The sequence below is a fragment of the Chelon labrosus genome, assembly GCF_963514085.1.
Source record: "Chelon labrosus genome assembly, chromosome: 15".
Taxonomy (NCBI): domain Eukaryota; kingdom Metazoa; phylum Chordata; class Actinopteri; order Mugiliformes; family Mugilidae; genus Chelon; species Chelon labrosus.
The window spans coordinates 27,957,459-27,975,044 of NC_140348.1; the positions used below are offsets into that span (position 1 = coordinate 27,957,459).

At 44.9% G+C, this 17,586-nt stretch overlaps 1 protein-coding gene across 2 annotated transcripts in view; it reads left to right on the plus strand.

Moving 5' to 3' along the window:
• The window catches only part of LOC311500666 (spectrin beta chain, non-erythrocytic 1), an 81,348-nt gene that overhangs the window by 20,502 nt on the left and 43,260 nt on the right, over nt 1-17,586 (plus strand). The window contains exon 2 of one of the 2 annotated variants that reach the window (XM_084562198.1): nt 4,404-4,694. In XM_084562198.1, coding sequence (XP_084418324.1) covers nt 4,547-4,694 — 148 coding nt within the window. In that variant the 5' untranslated portion in view covers nt 4,404-4,546. Of the gene's footprint in view, nt 1-4,403; nt 4,695-10,853; nt 11,632-17,586 lie in introns of those variants that run through there. The other variant, XM_084562197.1, reaches the window with a different exon arrangement.

The following is a 17,586-nucleotide window of genomic DNA, read 5'->3' on the forward strand; positions in this document are numbered from 1 at the left end:
GGGGTGGAGCTTATGACCTATACTGCAGCCAGCCACCAGGGGGAGCTCTACTTGATTTGGCTTCACTGTAGAGGAGCTGTTCCATCTTTATCCTGTCTATGGTTCAGCCAAAAATCCTGAAAGAAATTTTATGGTAGTAATGGATGAAAGCATGAGACCTGACGGATGCTTCTCTTTACTAGAACTAAGTGATCTGCTTTTACTGAACTGAGCAGAAGATGCTAAATATTTATCTACTGACAGTCCTGTGTTCTTTGATGCTGGATCCTGATTGGTTATGAAACCTTTTCATTCTCCTCTGTGTGTTATTACTCCTGAATAGACGTGTGTGTGTTGTTGTGTCGTACAGTAAATGGCGGCGTGGAGGCGGTGTGTCCTGCGTGGGAGTTTGAACGCTGCTCGGGATGCGGTTGCCATGGCGAACAATTGATACTTGAATTGCAGAAAATTGTCAGAGCCGCTAAAAATACAGAGAGCAGAGATCCGTCTGTTTCTCCATCTGTGACGACGACGGCTCAGATTCATCTCCACCTTTAAAACCATCACGTCCAGTCTGCTGACCAGAAACACGTTCATCTGTGTTAGTATTAAAATACACTAAAACAAGACAAACGTCCAGACTAAGGGACGTGTTGCAGCTCTGCAGAGACACTTTGATATAAACGCTGTCGTCTCTGTTTTCCATTGAACGTCTCAGACCTGGTTTCTGATCCTCTCTGTTCACGTCTCGTCTCTTTTTGGTGTAAAAGTTTTTTTTCAGTGTAAAGGCTTTTGTGCGGCTGTCGACCCACTTGATGAGTGCTCTCCGGCGTTCACAATGCATGCTGGGACGGCCGTAACCATGGAGACCTGTGGCTTTGACTGGATAATGTCGACATCTCTTTGCAGAGTTTTGGAGAAAGAAATGGGACGATTTGAGTTTAATGAGAGATGAAAATGATTTGGTTTAATTCAGTTTTGTTTCCTTGATTGTGTCTAGGATGAATTTATGAAGCAGGTTTATACAGAAGATAAAGAACAAAGGAGATGTGTGAGAGGAAGAGACGAGGATTTGAAAAACCTGTGAAGCTCTATGAACTGAAACTAAAGACAGCAAAAATTAAGACGATGCATCAAGGTGTGAAAGAGAAATTAAAATGTTTACTGGTTTAGATCAGAAGTTAGATCCTTCAGAACAACGTGGTGGAGACAGAGAAGAAAAAAATGTTCTATTGATTTATTCTTCTCATCATCTGGAGTCTGGTTTCATCGTCTCTCTCTAGGAGTGATCTTTGTTGGTGGACCACTCCTGTGGAGGGGAACAGTCGTCTTCAATCTGTCTGACTGTGGATTATTTGTGGGTTCCAAACTCTTTAGAGATGGTTCTGGAACCTTTTCCAGCCTGATGAGCAACAACAACTCTTTCTCTGAGCTCCTCAGAAAGCTCCTTTGTCCACAAACATGTGTTGTGAAGATCAGACTGAGACAAATCCCTGATTTATTGAAACTAAACCAGGAACTGAACCACACCTGAGTCTCATTACACTGATGGAAACACTTCTGAACACATGGACTCTGATTGGATCCTAGAGGAGCTCCTCTCTGATATGTAATATTGGCTCATTTTAGTCTCATGTCTCTGGTTCATGTGTTCATTGGGGTCTTTGTCGACTTTCAGGTAGAAAATTCTGAAGGATGTAAAAACCTTTAGGTTGCATTTAATATTTTTGTAACTGATGAATCCATCAGTTAATTTCCTGCTGAACGGTTTGAGGCCGTTCAGCATCATGTCATAAATCTGGCTCATGTTCACGGACATTTTAAACTCTGTCCCAGAGAGAGGAAATGAAAAGTGTTTCATGAGAGGTGGACGAGAGAAAAGGAAACGTCTCTGGTCTCTGGTTGGCCGTGGTCTCCAGTTGTATCGTGGGTAACGTAGGATTCAGGAGATATTGAATCTAAACTTCCCACAGTGTGTGGACTAAACTTAAAGGTTCTCTTTGTTTATCTCTCATCCCTCCGTCTCTCTATTTCTGTCCTTCCTGTTCTCAGCCAGTGTCGTATCTCTCTCTCTCTCTCTCTTTCTTTATGTCTCCCACTCTCTCTCTATAAATATCCTCAGTAACCAGTCATTGCGTCTCTCGTCTCTCTCGTCCCTCTGTCTCATCTCTAGATGGTTTCAGGGTTTTATCGTTGCTCACTCTGTGGCTGAAAACCGACGTCTTGTTTAAGTTTAGTGGCGCCTGCTAGCGTCCTAGCCTGCTAGCGTCCTAGCCTGCTAGCTAATCATAGCTCTTCCTGTCTCCTCTTCTAAAGATGAATCCAGTCTACTGCCACCTGCTGCTATGAAGAGTTATTTCCTCTCAGGTGAAGATCAACCAGCTGTTGGCTCCAGTCTTTGTGGTGCGTTCAAGTGCAGACACAGGAGACGTTGTAGTTCTTGTCAGTGGTTTGATGTGTCTGTGTCTTTAAGGAGACGTCATACAAAACCAGATGTTTTTAGAACACCTGTCTCTGTGTCCTTTAATCAGGACGTTGTGTTCAGGGAAGTTTGTTCTTTACGGCTCTGACCTGGTGTCCTGTAGAATAAATGATGACATGATATCACGAGACAGAACCGTCCTCTCTCTCTCTGTATTAATCCTGTTGGCATGAATCTCGCTCGCCCTCTTTGCTCGTTCCTCTGTCCTGCAGTGACACACTTTCTAAACCCTGTGTGTGTGTGTGTGTGTGTGTGTGTGTGTGTGTGTGTGTGTGTTATCTCTTGTGCATGAGTGAACATTGTGTTGGCTTCACTGTCGGGGCCCCGGTGGCAGCAGCATATTTTTAGCGTAGCAACACGAGCAGCTCCAGCCTGACTGGTTGTTGTTGAGCTGCATGTGGGTGGCAGCGGACACACACACTGTGTCAGTGTTTTTATTCTGCAGGAGAGCACGGAATATTCTGATTGGTGGAGGCAAACGTCAGTGGGCGGGGCCAGAGAAACGCTCCCTGAAGTAAATGTAGATGAAACAGCTCTGCTTCCTGTTTATCTAATTGATCTGAATGTCTCCACCTGCAGGACGTGGTCCGTCATTACACACTGAGATATTTAGATTAAATTCTTCTGGAGTTTAACACATTGATTCATCAGTGGTTCAGTTAATCAGCCAATAAAAAAAACTTTAATTTTATTTTAAAATAACTTCTTTTAGTTTTAGACTCTTGAACAAAAACAAATCTCCAGGAACTGATGCATGTGTTTGTATTTTATATCCATTAATAATAATAATAATATTAATAATCAGAATCAGAAAAGACTTTATTGCCAAGCATGATCGTACATACAAGGAATTTGCTTTGGTGTTGATAATAATAATAATTAAATAATTAATATACTTCTACATGGATTAATTACTCTGTGACAGATATCTGAAGGCAGTTGGTTCCTGAACGCCTCGCGGCTCTGAGGCGTTCGATGTCAGTAAAGAAAGTGCGTGTTTATCTTGTAGTAATGTGCTGTGGCCACATGGAGGCACCGTTCCCTCAGTTTACTGATGAACTGAGGCCTGGGCAGCCAGCAGCCAATCAGAGAGCAGAGTCACAGTCACGTGACGGCTCCCTCTCAGGGCAGAGCCTCCACCAGTCTGATACTCATATTCAATGATGCTCAGGATGTTAAAGCAGAGAGATGTAACAGAAATATACAAAATAAAACGATTTAAATACATGAATGGATTTGAAAGAAGATGAAATAATTAATAAGTAGAATCTAAAGTGCGGTTGTAGTAAATAATTTTAGCCTTCAGAGGACGGTGAGATGACCTGTAGCGTCAGAACTGACAGAAGCAGAAACAGACAGATAAAGAGTTTAATTTAGAACAAGAAGAAAACTGAGTTAAAATAGATGGAACAACAATAGTAGCGCCGCTTAGCGTCTTAGCCTCCAAGCTAATAGTAGCTTTTCCTAGCTTTCTGGCCTTCCAACCAATAGTAGCTCTTCCTAGCTTCCTAGCTTCCAAGCTAATATTAGCTCTTCCTAGCCTCCAAACTAATAGTAGCTCTTCCTAGCTTCTTAGCCTCCAAGCTACTAGTTGCTCTTCCTAGCTTCTTAGCCTCCAAGCTAATAGTAGCTCTTCCTAGCCTCCAAGCTAATAGTAGCTCTTCTTAGCCTCCAAGCTAATGGTAGCTCTTCCTAGCTTCCAAGCTAATAGTAGCTCTTCCTAGCTTCTTAGCCTCCAAGCTAATAGTAGCTCTTCCTAGCATTCTAGCCTTCCAGCTAACAGTAGCTCTTCCTGTTTCCTGTCTCCCTAGCAGATAATAGCTCCTCCTATCTTCCCAGTCTGAAATAAATAATATGAGTGAATTTATTTTTAATTGTATTAAATTAAAGCCATGCATTCTGTTTTTCATCATCTGTCATCTCTCTGTTTTAATTCCTGCAGGTTTTTTTTTGGGTGAAATCGTCTCGACCCGCAAGTCGCAGCCGGTCTGAGCGTGTCGGAGGGTCTCGTCGTCGCTAACAGCAGCAGGTGGAAGGACTCGGAGGCAGCGGCGGCGGTGGGGGCGGAGTCGCGGCGAGGTCAGGATGACGTCGGTAGCGGCCGAGTACGACCACATGGAGATCCAGCAGCAGTACAGCGACGGCGTCAACAACCGCTGGGACGCCGACGACTGGGACAATGAGAACAGCTCGGCTCGCCTGTTCGAGCGCTCGCGCATCAAAGCCCTCGCAGGTAAGAGGATGGATGGGTTTGATGTGATCGTTGGTGATCCTCCACTCAGCAGGGGGCGCTGCAGGAACAAGCTCATGTTCTCAGGGTTCCTTCATTTTGACTTTAAAGAACAGCGTTTACACCTGGGGTCAGAATCTCAACAGATCTGATGCACTGTTGTTTTTGTTGTTGCTGCTGTTGTTGTTGTTGCTGTTGTTGCTGTTGTTGTTGCTGTTGTTGCTGTTGCCATTGCCGTTGCTGTTGTTGCTGGTGTTGCTGTTGCTGTTCATATCTTTGGCTTCGTCCTGTTTCCTCCATGTCGGTCAACACACAACAATGAGGCCTCTTAAAACACAAAGGTTGTGACAACCTCCAAGCTAATAGTAGCTCTTCCTAGCCCCACAGCTAATGGTAACTCTTCCTATCCTCCAAGCTAATAGTAGCTCTTCCTAGCTTCACAGCTAATAGTAGCTCTTCCTATCCTCCAAGCTAATAGTGACTCTATCTATGCAGGATATTTGCAGCCATGTGGTTGACTGTGTTCATCTCTTATTTTCTCTGTGTGTGAATTAGTCTGTGTTTGACGCTGGACGTACAGGGAGCTAATGTTAGCTTGTTTGTTGCTCTGGTTTTGAATGAGGATGGATTCGTTGTTCTTGTTCCGCTCCTTCTTTTATCTCAGACACAAGTTTGGTCGATAGAAAGTTTATTTTTTTTAAGAAACAAAACATCTCAATTGACAATTTAGTTTAATTGGTGAAAATATAACAATGTCATATTAAGTGTGTGTGTGTGTGTGTGTGTGTGTGTTACAGTAACTCTACCTCCTCTCTCCACCTGCTGTTTTTATCCTGATGCTCGACTGCCTCAGTAGTGTCTCACTTCACTAAATAATTCACTCCAGTGTTAAATATGCAGAAAGCTGCTGGTGTGTGTGTGTGTGTGTGTGTGTGTGTGTGTGTGTGTGTGTGTGTGACATAACTGTTGGTTGTGAGGAAATAAAACGGTACTTTAAGTTGAACGGAGCATTTGTGAAGTTATGTGTTTTATTGTTGATGTAAAGAGAAAAAAATCTGAATGAAATGAATATTTAACTTTAAAACCGATCTACAGCTCTGAGCTACACTAAAGTCTTAATGAAAGAACATGTCGTCACCAGTTTCATCCTGTCATGCTGGTTTCGTGGTGAATTCTGGGACGTTGTGTGTTTGTTGAGACTGAAACACAAACACAGACGCTTTGTTCAGACTCTAGGAATGTTTCTCATGGACACATCTCAGCATCAAACATTCTTCCAGTGTTTCATGGATGATGAAAGTGAAACAGCTGAAGGTTCAGAGTAGCACCCATTGTGAGCGATGGCTGCGGTAGCATAAGTAAGCTAGCAAACATCGGCTTCAGCTAAACCAGCTAACTTCAATGTAAACAAGTTACCATTAGCATAAAAAAGCTAACGTCAATATAAACAAGCAAGTATTAGCCTAAATAAGCTAACCTCAATGTCAACAAGCAAGTATTAGCCTAAACAAGCTAACGTCAATGTAAACAAGCGAGTATTAGCCTAAATAAGCTAACCTCAATGCAAACAAGCAAGTATTAGCCTAAACAAGCTAACTTTGGACTAAAGAAACATTAGACACAAGCTAACATCACATTAATCGTGCCAAAATCTGCCTGAACATGTGAACAATAAACTAAGCTAATGTTTACCAAAGCTAACATTAAATGAAACTAGCTAACGCTGTGTTCAGGTCTGGATGTTGGTCTTTGAGACGCTGAGATCACTTTGAGTTGTTTCCTGACTTCTACAGCTTCCACTCAAACGCTAACTATCTCCATGTTTGACTCCTGCTGTGATCATTGTTGCTGCAGCTGCACATGTTGTCGCCAACGTCCAGTATCTCCACAACCTGCAGCGTCAACGCTGCCTTCACTGGCCGCAGTAAATACAAGAGCTGACATGTTTTCTTTCTTATTTGGGATGAAAAGACACTTCTCTGTCATTCTGAAATGACAGATTAGACTGAAAGATGGAGCGTGTCATGGTTTATTAGCCTGGATGTCCAGTCTGAGCCTTTCTTCTTCTACTCTCTGCAGCCTCTTCCTGTTCACGCTGAGCTCAGCAGGCTCATGGACGCAGGCTGTGTGTATTTTCATTACAAATGGACTCTTTGTTTCTTCTGTGGCTGTTGAGCTGATTAGCATCGCGCTAACTAGCAGAGGTGAAATTTCACCTAGTCTCAGATGTAAACGAATGATGGGCTCAGACAGGACGATGGCGGGGCGTCCAGCGCTGAGCTCCCGTCACCTAAACCTCCATCGTGGCTGAAAACCGACGCCGAGACCTGAACGTGTTCTGCTGCAGAGCGAGTGAAGCCGAAGCCAAGTGTGCTACGCCTCCACATGATATCCGAGGAAACACAAAACCGCCGGTCACCATGGAAACGCCGGCAGATCTACTTACAGTGGAGACCGAGACAGAAGGAGAGTGTGTGTGTTCAGTGTGGGTGGCCTTCTTGGTCACTGTTGGTGTGTTGACTTTCTCTAAAATAAAGCTGCCGTCGGTCGTAGGAACCACCAGAGTACGACGGCCATTTTGGTTTGAGAGTCCGTCAGCTCTGACTGAAAGTGTTTATGAGTCCAGTTTACGACCAGCTGAGCAGTGAAAACATGAGCAGGACGAGCAGCATCTTTAGAATCTTCTCATTAAAAAGCAGCGATCAGCGAGTAAACCTGAACGCGATTAACGATCGGCTCAGAGAGGACGTTGATGAGTCCTGACTCCTATCGACCCGTCAGGACCTTGGCTGCAGCCATGAGGCCATTCTGGTAACTCGGTTCGTTTTCTGTCTTCGCAGCAGCTTAAAATAAGCGCTGAGTGGTCCTGCAGGCAGTGAAGGTGTCTCATCAGTACCACGGGGAGGGGGGTGCTGATATCACGGCTTCAAATGTCCGCTCAGATCAGAAAACAACCGCCTGGGTCTAGTTTTGTGCAACTAGGAAACTAAAACACCCAAAATAATCCACTTTACGAGCAGGAAGTCCTCATATTTTGACACGCTGTGGTTTGTCCCGTCTAAGGATGGACAAGACAAGACAATAAAGACAAGACAACGTCCTGACTTTTCCAAGCAGCCAAAGAAACAAATCACTGGAGGATTTAAAACAAAACGTTTGTCTCCAACTGGTCAGACAGATCTTAAAGGGTTGGTGTTAGCTTAACCACCAAACTAACCTAGATACTGAGGCTGCAGTGACTCACTGATGAATGCATTGATTTACAATGTTCTACTATGTACTAAGAAAGCTTGTTGTTGTAAATAGTTCTATCCTGGAAAAGAGGAAACTAGTGGTACGCTAACAGCTAGGACCAATCACAGCTCTTGGTCTGTGTTGCCGAGCTACGGCGTTAGGGTCTGTGCTGTCGCCTATACGCGAGTATAGCGGTGGTTAGCATCACAGCCTGAAGGTTGTGGGTTCTAAGCTGCTGACCGGCTGGGAAGCTTAGAGCATCAGGTGATTACCAGACTCTAGTCATGTGACCTTCAGGTGATGAAAACCTAAACCCCCCCACCAGACATTTAGAGGAAACGTCTTCTACAAACACAGTGATTCCAGATTCCAGTTGAATTAACGGCTTGTTCTTGCTCTTGGAGGAGGAGGAGGAGGAGGAGGAGGTGGTTTAAAGTGAGGAAGACTGACCCAGTAATTAGAACCAGACACACACACAGAGCAGTGTTTGTGTCACTTCCTGTTCAGTCGACAGATGGAGGAATTCTGGGAATGTTGGCGTTGGTCTGTTGTTGTTTTTAGACAAAGTGAAACTAAAGATTATTCTTCTTCCTTCTTTTATGTTTCATCTGTTCTTCTTTCCTGAACTTTCTTTTCTGAGATCAGTTTCTTTTCTTACCTGTTGGACTGAGGTGTTGTAGATGGACTAGATCTAAACGTGGTGTCGTTGTGTTGCCGATGCTCTGACCTCTCAGGAATGTCTCTGGGTGGTCGGGTGAGGGGGGGTGAGGGGGGTGAGGGGGGGTGAGGTGGCGTGCCGGTGTGAAATTCACCACCGCAGCGTCACAAGTTTGAACCCTGAACGCACCACCAGCCCCGTCCATCCCGCTGCATGAATGGTGCGGGGGCAGGGGGGGGGGGGGTCGAACCCTGAGGGGTCGAGCCACGAGGAAACCAGATGATGGAGGGAAGACAACGTGACGCTCAGCATGAAGAACAGACGAGTTGATTCTAGACGGAAACTGACGTCGTTCTGAAGAGACGTTTGATTTTGGAGTCAGAGGAGTAGATGGATGTGGTGGTGGTAACCATGGTAACCTTCACTAACCAGCATCAGGTGATAAGGAGGAACAGAAACATGGAGATGAACCAAGATGGAATCAATGTGGACAGAGACGATGGAGACGTGGAGACATCTTGGTCGTCTTCTAAGACTCTACACATTTAGGACTGGAGGACATAGAGGAGGAGGACATAGAGGAGGAGGACATAGAGGAGGAGGACATAGAGGAGGAGGACATGGAGGAGGACATGGAGGAGGACATGGAGGAAGACACACTACTCCCCTTCTTCTGCTTCTTCTTCTCCTTGTTCTTCTCTTCTTCCTCTTCCATCTATTTCTCCTCCTCCTCATTGTCCTCATTCTTAATCTCCTTCTCCACCTCCTTCCTCTACGTCCTCTTACTTGTCCTCCTTTCCTTTTCTTCTCTTTCTTTTCCTCCTCCTTCTGTGGCTTTGTTTTCTTCTGCCTCCTCTTTCTCCTCCATCCTCTTGTTTTTCTCTATTCTCCTTCTTTTCCTCCTCTTTCTTCTCCTCTTCCACTTTCTTCTTCTCCTACTCATACTCCTTCTCCTCCAGTGTCGTCTTCCTCCTCCTTCTTCTCCTCCTCCTCCTCAGTAGAAGTGATGCTCCTCCTCTCCAGTGGTTGACGTTCTGATGTTAACTCATGTGTCTGATCACATCATTTTTCTTATCTGGTCTCCATGGTAACGGTCCTCTGGTCCTAGATCTTCAGATTTGTGTCGTCCTCCTCCAGGAAGTCCTCTGTGTGACCTTTGACCTCTCTGTGAATCGTCAGTGAAGCTGTTTAATCAGGAGGCCAAAGGTCGTGTTGATTCAAAGAGTTTTCTTGAGTTTATTCCGAGCATTGTCTCGGCGACCTCTGACCTCTGGGCCGCGGCCCGTTGGCCGGCGAGGCAGGAAGTGAAGCTCCGAGTGTTTTCCTGCAGGTTGACGGGAGTGTGTGTTGTTGACGGACAGCGCGCTCAAACAGGAAGCGGCGGCCGGACTCGGGACGGGAAGGACATCTCTGCAGCGCGCTCTAATATTAGCGGCGCTCACGTCGTCCCAGGATGTTTGGATGTTAGCGGCGAGAGCCCGGGGCCCTGAACACACCCTGTTCCTTGAACGCCTCGTCCTCTCTGGTTTTTCTTTACGAGCGTGAACAAGCGTCACGATGGACGAGTTAAAGCACAATGAGATATTTTCACATGATATCGTCTCCTCTGAATCGTCTCTCTGTCTCCTGGAGAAAATCGAATCATTTCAGCTGCGTCTGGATCCAAATCTCTGTCGTTGGCTCAGTTTTAGTTTTTCTTTTTTAAAGACGCCGCGTTGTGAAATATACTCTGTTAAAATACGGTTCAGTCCAGATCTTTATGGATGATTAATGTGGTGAATTAGACCTGGTCCTGACGGCATCGATGCTTCTTTAGATATTTACTCAGAGCTTTGACTTCTCTTTTTATTTACTGGTGTTTATTTCTCCATAACTTTTACTTTTTCACGTCAAATAAAAGACACGTCCTCCTTGTCTCCTCCTTGTCTCCTCCTCATCTTGACCAATCAGATCATTTCTACAGTTTAATTAGCTCATAACTTAAGGACTGGATAAAAATACAAACAGAGAATAATTAAAAGTAGATCAATTAAAAGATCTTTTGTAGTAAAAGTCTTTAGTGTGAATAGAAACTCTCTCTCTCTCTTTCTGTTTGTTTTTCTCTCTCGCCCTCCTCCCGCCCCGCCCCTTATGCTAATGAGCTGCTGACATCACCTTAAAGGCGAGCCCTCTGATTGGCTGCTGGTAGGAGTAGCCTCTCCCACTTCTGGCCCCTCCCCCCTCCCTCCCTCTCTCTCGCCCTCCCTCCAGTCTGAAAGGTGTATTCAGTGTCTGCGAGCCGAGGACAAGCCACGCTTTCATTCTGCACCTCCCTCCATCTCTCCTTCCTCCTCCTCCTCGGCTTCCTGCTTTCTCCTGCTCTGCTCCTCTATCTCTGCTCCACCTCCTCATCGTGCCGCTGCTGCAGGCGGACGGCGGGCGGAGGATGGCTTTGTGTCCCTGGACCGAGGGCAAGGTGTGATCTCTGAAGACAGATGGACGGAGGTGAAACCAGAAGCGTGATGCTGCTGCTGCTGTCGCCGCGGTGTTTGTGCTGAGCCAGCGATTCCTCCGTCAAACATAAAGACAGAGAGAGAGAGAGAGAGAGAGAGAGAGAGGACTGTGCAGCTCTGCTTCTATGTCTCTCGTCCTCTCAGTCCTGTCGTCTTGGAAGTGATCAGGAAGAGAAGAAGAGGAGTCTTCCTCTCACTGGGACCTTACAGCTTTAAACTCAGGTTCTTCTTTTCTAAACTTTGCTGTAGAGACGTTGGTCCTCTCGTTCCTCTGGACCCTAGAGGATTTGATTCTGTCCTGGACTCTCTCGTCCATGCGTCTGGAGTTTTCTCATCATGGAGCTTCAGAGTGCCACCAGCGGCCTCCCCGGGCCCCTCTCGCCCGGGCCCCTCTCCCCGACCTCGGACTACGCCGGGCCCCTGTCCCCGTCGTCGGGCGGCCCCGGCCCATCTCACGGCAGCAGCCCCGTCAGGGGGCCCAGCCCCGGCCCCGGCTTCTCGGGCCAGGCCGCCTTCAACTACAACCAGCTGGAGGGGAGGTTCAAACAGCTCCAAGGTGAGAGAAAAATGTTCCGAAGGAGAGGAGAGACGTCCCAGAGGGTTTGGGTTTAGGGATCGGTTTCATTGAACGTTGAGTTGGAAGCGTTTTGCAGCCGGAGAGGAGTGAAACAGGAGAAGGAGACTCTTAGAAACTACTTCACCACAGAGTTTCCTCCTCAGAGCTGCACATTTATCAGTTTACCTGCAGACCTGACCAGAGCTCAGTGTTAACGTGAAATCAGAGCCTCGGTGTGAATGAATCAGCAGCTCGGACCTTATCTCAGCCCCACCCTGCTCCAGTCACTCTGATAACGGCTGGTTTAGTGCCTTGCTGAAGGGCGGCAGCGCGGCAGGACGGGCGCTGCTCATCCACACCCACATTCCTTCAGGCTGTTATGACCCTTCCCTAATCAGTCAGCGGGGTGTCGACCTCCCGACCGTCGTCCGGCTCATAGGACGAGTTACTGTCAAACAGCAGCTGTGTCTGCGCTGATTAATGCTTCAGAGGACAGAAATGTCAATGTGAGGACGTCCTGTCAAACTCGGACTAAAAATGTCTCCAGGGAATAAGATTAAAATCTAACCTGTGCTGCTGCTGCAACACTTTAATGATATAATCTGAGCTAAAAAGTTGTTTTGAACCTAAAAATAGATTTTTCAAGCTCTGACGCCTAAAAGGTGAAAGTGTTTTGTAGCCTTCGACCATCCGGCGTTAGCATGCTAGCTACAATAGCTAACAAAGAAATGCCTTGCAGAAAAAATAAAGTAGATTCATTTCGAGTCTTAATGGAGGTGGTGAGGACGACCGGTCAAAATGTCTTCAAAACAGACTCTAAGTCTAAGACTGAGCCCAGAGTTTATTTTTAAACGTTAACTTGCAGCGCTGCAACACTTTAGAATATAACTTAGATAAAATAGAAGAGTTGTGCAACTTTATTTAGTGTTCATATGTCTGCAAAGGATTTTTAGCTTTTGACCAACCGTCATCTTGACCTTTTTGTGGGAAAATGGTGGAAGAGATTAGCATGCTAGCTACGATAGCTAAGATAGTTTAATTGGCACCAAGCTTGTTAGCAGCATCATATAATGTTCTATGAGTTCAGTCGTTTGTTCAAACTATTTTAGAGACTGTTAATTAAAGTTATGTTCCTTCTGAAAGCTGCAGGTTGTGTTTCAGTTTAATGAAAGTGCAGGAAGGCTAAAATGGAGGTGTACCTAATAAACTGGCAATAGATTATAAAGTAGGGGAGTTCAGTTAACTGTTTGTTGATTTCATTCTTTGTCTCGTGTAGTTTCTCGGGGACAATCTTTGAATTAACACCATAAAACAGTGAATTGATGCTAGCAGCCATGGCTACAGCTAACACCCCTACTGCAGGGAGACCCCCCCCCCCCCACAGTCTGGTTTTAACCTTCAGAACAAGCTTTGGGGACATGAAGACACTGAGGAGACCAGGCTGAGACTCTCCAGTGGATCCTCGTATCAGTAAATGCTTTTAAAGTTCAAAGAATGAGCAGCAGGCTGAATTTAGCTGAAGGCTAACGGAGACAGTTTTGTGTTTAGAGTCTCATCGACCAGATGATTTCTCAGAAACCTTCAGAGTCAAGTCTAAAAGTGTCTTTCTGGCTCGAGGCCAGACGGAGCTGGTCTCTGAGTTTTAAAAAAGAGGAGAAGGTCCAGAGAGTCCAGGTTTTATGAAGCTAGAGTTGGTCTCCTGTAGCGTCCTAAAGTCTGTCCTTGTCTTCCTTGTCTTCTCCTAGAGTTGGTCTCCTGTAGCTTCCTAAAGTCTGTCCTTGTCCTCCTTGTCTTCTCCTAGAGTTGGTCTCCTGTAGCTTCCTAAAGTCTGTCCTTGTCTTCCTTGTCTTCTCCTAGAGTTGGTCTCCTGTAGCTTCCTAAAGTCTGTCCTTGTCTTCCTTGTCTTCTCCTAGAGTTGGTCTCCTGTAGCTTCCTAAAGTCTGTCCTTGTCTTCCTTGTCTTCTCCTAGAGTTGGTCTCCTGTAGCTTCCTAAAGTCTGTCCTTGTCTTCTCCTAGAGTTGGTCTCCTGTAGCTTCCTAAAGTCTGTCCTTGTCTTCCTTGTCTTCTCCTAGAGTTGGTCTCCTGTAGCTTCCTAAAGTCTGTCCTTGTCTTCCTTGTCTTCTCCTAGAGTTGGTCTCCTGTGTCTTCCTAAAGTCTGTCCTTGTCTTCCTTGTCTTCTCCTAGAGTTGGTCTCCTGTAGCTTCCTAAAGTCTGTCCTTGTCTTCCTTGTCTTCTCCTAGAGTGGACTGGATTCAGTCCAATAAATCTTCCAGTCAAAGTTAATGTAGTGTGGAGAGGGTAGCTGGTACCTTGTGTTCTCTACTCCAGAAATGTTCTGGTCATCCAACGCTGCCATAAACTCCCTAACCCTCTCTGGAAGATGTTTCTCCTTGACGCTGTCTCCAGGAAACTTTTCTCTTCTTTTAAACGTTCAGTGTTTGTTGTTGTTGTTTGGGTGCAGCCTTTTTTCTTCTTCAGACGTCCTACCTCCTCCTCCTCCTCCTCCTCCTCCTCCTCCTCCTCGTTCTTGTGTTCTTCTTAATCTTCTTTTTCTTCAATCTTGCATCTTCTTCTTTTAGCCTCTTCTTCTTCTCCCTCTTCTTCTTCTCCTCCCCTTCCTCATCTCCTCCTCCTCCTTCTCCCTCTTCTTCTTCTTCTTCTTCTCTTCCCACTCCTCTGTCTTCTTCTTCATTGGTGCAGAGCTAGGTTATAACGGTGGCGTACATCCAACCAGTGATGGAGGTTCAGGTGTAGATTCATCGTTCATTGCTCTTCAGACTAAGCCTACATCATAATCTGACCTCTCCATAAATTCATCTACGTACCAGGACGTCCAGTTTAGTGGGTCGTTGCAGTTTGTGATGTTTAGTTTGTTCAGGTCTTTTCTGTCTCGTTGCTCTTCAAGTGTTTTACCACCTTCCTATGGTCAGAGTGTTTTCATATCTCCTAACCCCCCAGCAGATAAACAGCCCTGTTGGTTTTATGTTGGTGGGTGTTGAGGGGCTCATGTGGCTCAGGTGGTTCAGAGCGTGGGTTCAACTCCCAGCGGAGCAGTGAAAGCAGTCGGTGATTACTGCCACAAAGAGCTGGAGATGAAGCAGTGATGGAGGAAAACAAGTCGTTAAATTACCTCCTGCTCTGACTCATGGGAGGTTTTATGGAGGGAATGAATTAATTCAGATGACCTGTGAGAAATTAGATAGAAATGATTGTTGTTGTTGTCAGAGTCTGGACTACATTTCCCACAATTCACCTCTGCAAAGGTTTCTAGGTAGGACTAGGACAGATCCATAGCTCCATTAATATATGAATAGATAGCCGGGTGGTAAAAGGACGAGTAAACATTAATGTAGATGATGAATGGATTAATAGATGGATAAATGGATGATGAGACCTGTCAATCAACTGAAGCCTCCAGTCCTTTGTTTTGAAATCCAAAGTGGGCGTGGCTAAACTCTGTTTACACGGCGACTAATTAACATGAATTAGTGACTCAGAGACGTTCGTTAAGTGATTTTAAATTTAACATCTCATGAACGTGAACACAACAAAAATAAATAAATAAATAAAATACATTCCCACCGGTCTCCTCCCTGCTCCCATCATCCCCCTCTCCTCCTCTGTTGTCCTGAGATAGCCAATCAGCAGCCTTCCTAGGGGTTTGGGAGCAGTGGATGTCTGTGGAGGGAGGGAGGGATTAACAGGGGGAGGAGGAGGAGGAGGAGGGGGGAGGAGGGGGGTGTGTCTAACAGGGTCTGGAAAGCATGAAAATATCTGAACCTCATTGTCGTCCTCCGTCTTTTTGTCTCCTTAAAAAGAAAGAAAACACCTCGTCCACCTCATCAATGTTTCATGAGCTTCTGCAGAGCGTCTGTCTGTGACCTCCCCCTCCTCCCCCATCCTCCCCCGCCTCCCCCCTCCGTCCCTCTTAGTGAAATTAAAGGAAGCCTCGTCCTGATCAAATTCACACAAAGGAGGGGTGAGAATCAGATCAGCTTCATTCTTTAAAACCTTCCTGAACTCACACGGGACCGAACCGTCGGTTCATTAAAATAAAACCAGTTTATTTATTTATTTTATTCAACATTTTGCTCAGACTGCAGCATTTATTACTCCATATAGACGACCTCTGTCCTCTGGTCATCTCTAGAACGAGGATGAAGCTCTGGACCAGTTTACCTCATTGGGCCGTCCCAGACGCTGCCTGTTTTGAAATCTAAAAATTCAGTTTGATAGACGTCTGTGAAGGTCCTGATCTGAAAAGCTTTTAAACAAGTCCAGTTACCTTGTTTAAATGCTTTTTTTGCACAGACTGAGAGATGCTCTTTGTTGTTTTTAAATGTGCTTTAATAATAAATTGACATATTATCAGTAGATACTAATAAATTGACAATAAATTCTACAGTTGATTTATAAGTTAGGCCCATGGCTGCTGCTGTATATGTTTTGCACGGTTTCCATGGTTACAGTCACTTCTTTCTCAGCTCGCAGTTACGACGTGTCCACGAAATGTTTGGTTGGTTTGAACCGCTAAGCAACCGTTAGCATATAGATGCCACCAAGGCTAGCAGTTAGCAAGCTAACAAGCTGCTAACCTAATGTAATGTGTAAAAAACAGGACGTGATAAAAGCCTTGATCACTGTTTGTGTTCCTTTCAACATCGTTACATCCAACTCCTCCAACAGCAGACGTTTAGTTGTAAACTAATCACCAATGGAAGCCCCGCCCCCAAATGATTTGATTGGTCCAGGCAGGAGCAGAATCAGTTCCCAATGGAGAGACTCCAGACCAACTCTCCCCTACTATTATAACTTTAATAACCTTTTTAGTCTCAGTGTCAAAAACGTCTTTCGTTCTAAATGTCCACGCTCCAGACCTAAATCACATGAGTTGGATTTATTATTAAAAACCTCAGAATCAGTTAAATACACTTTTATTCCAGACAGAAATCAGACCGGTGATGTCTCAGGTTTCAACTTTTGCAAAAACTCTTCTCCGTCTCTTGTTTCTGCTGCGACATTCTTAATGAAAATTCCCGTCAAGTTGACAATCTGGAAGCGATTCAGGCCGAGGTGGAGTCGGTAGTATCAGTTACAGAGAGAGAGAGAGAGAGAGAGAGAGGGAGAGAGAGAATGGTGTTATTGTGGAGGCTGACATGACCAAGTGTTGGAGGAAGGATCTGAGTGTTTTCAAAGCGTCTGAGGACGAACCAGGAAGTGAGTTATCACATCGTCACGTAGATGTTCAGGATGAAAGACTTCTTTGAGGGCGACGCTCCACTGAGCATGCTCACAACAGCCCAGAGAGTGGGCGGGGCATGTTTGAGAAAAACATCAGAAATCTAAAAATAAAAGTGAAAAAAAAAAAGGAGAAGTAGAGTCAAAGCACCGTGATGTATCAGGAGGTCAGATGGTTTTAATCATGTCTGAGGACGCTGGTCAGACGTTTAAATGAAACTCTGAGAACTTCAGTGAGACATAAAAGATGTTAAAGCAATAGAATGATTTAAATAAAAGTCTTAAATAGTAAATGTTCAACAAAATCACAACTCAGATATGTTTCATTTACTTCAAATATGACAAGAATCTGCATATTTCCAGTTTATTGTGAAACAAGACGTTAATTATTTGTTTCCTGTGCATTGGGTGCTAATTCATTTCTAGTTCAATTAAATAAAATAAAAATCATTCATTATAATTTGTGTTGAGTAAAGAATCACATGTGCAGATAAACAAACTGATCTTGTATAAATGTGAGGACAGGGCAGACAGGAGATAAAAAGACACTAAACATGAAATTATTACAAAAAAATAGAAAATGAAATAAAATAGAAATCAGTGATATTTATATGGATACTTCACATGACGGAATAAAAGATATGTAAACATACATTATTGAACAGGTATTAATATATCAGGAGGACTTTGTTGTGATTGTCCAGTGTGTGTGGTCTG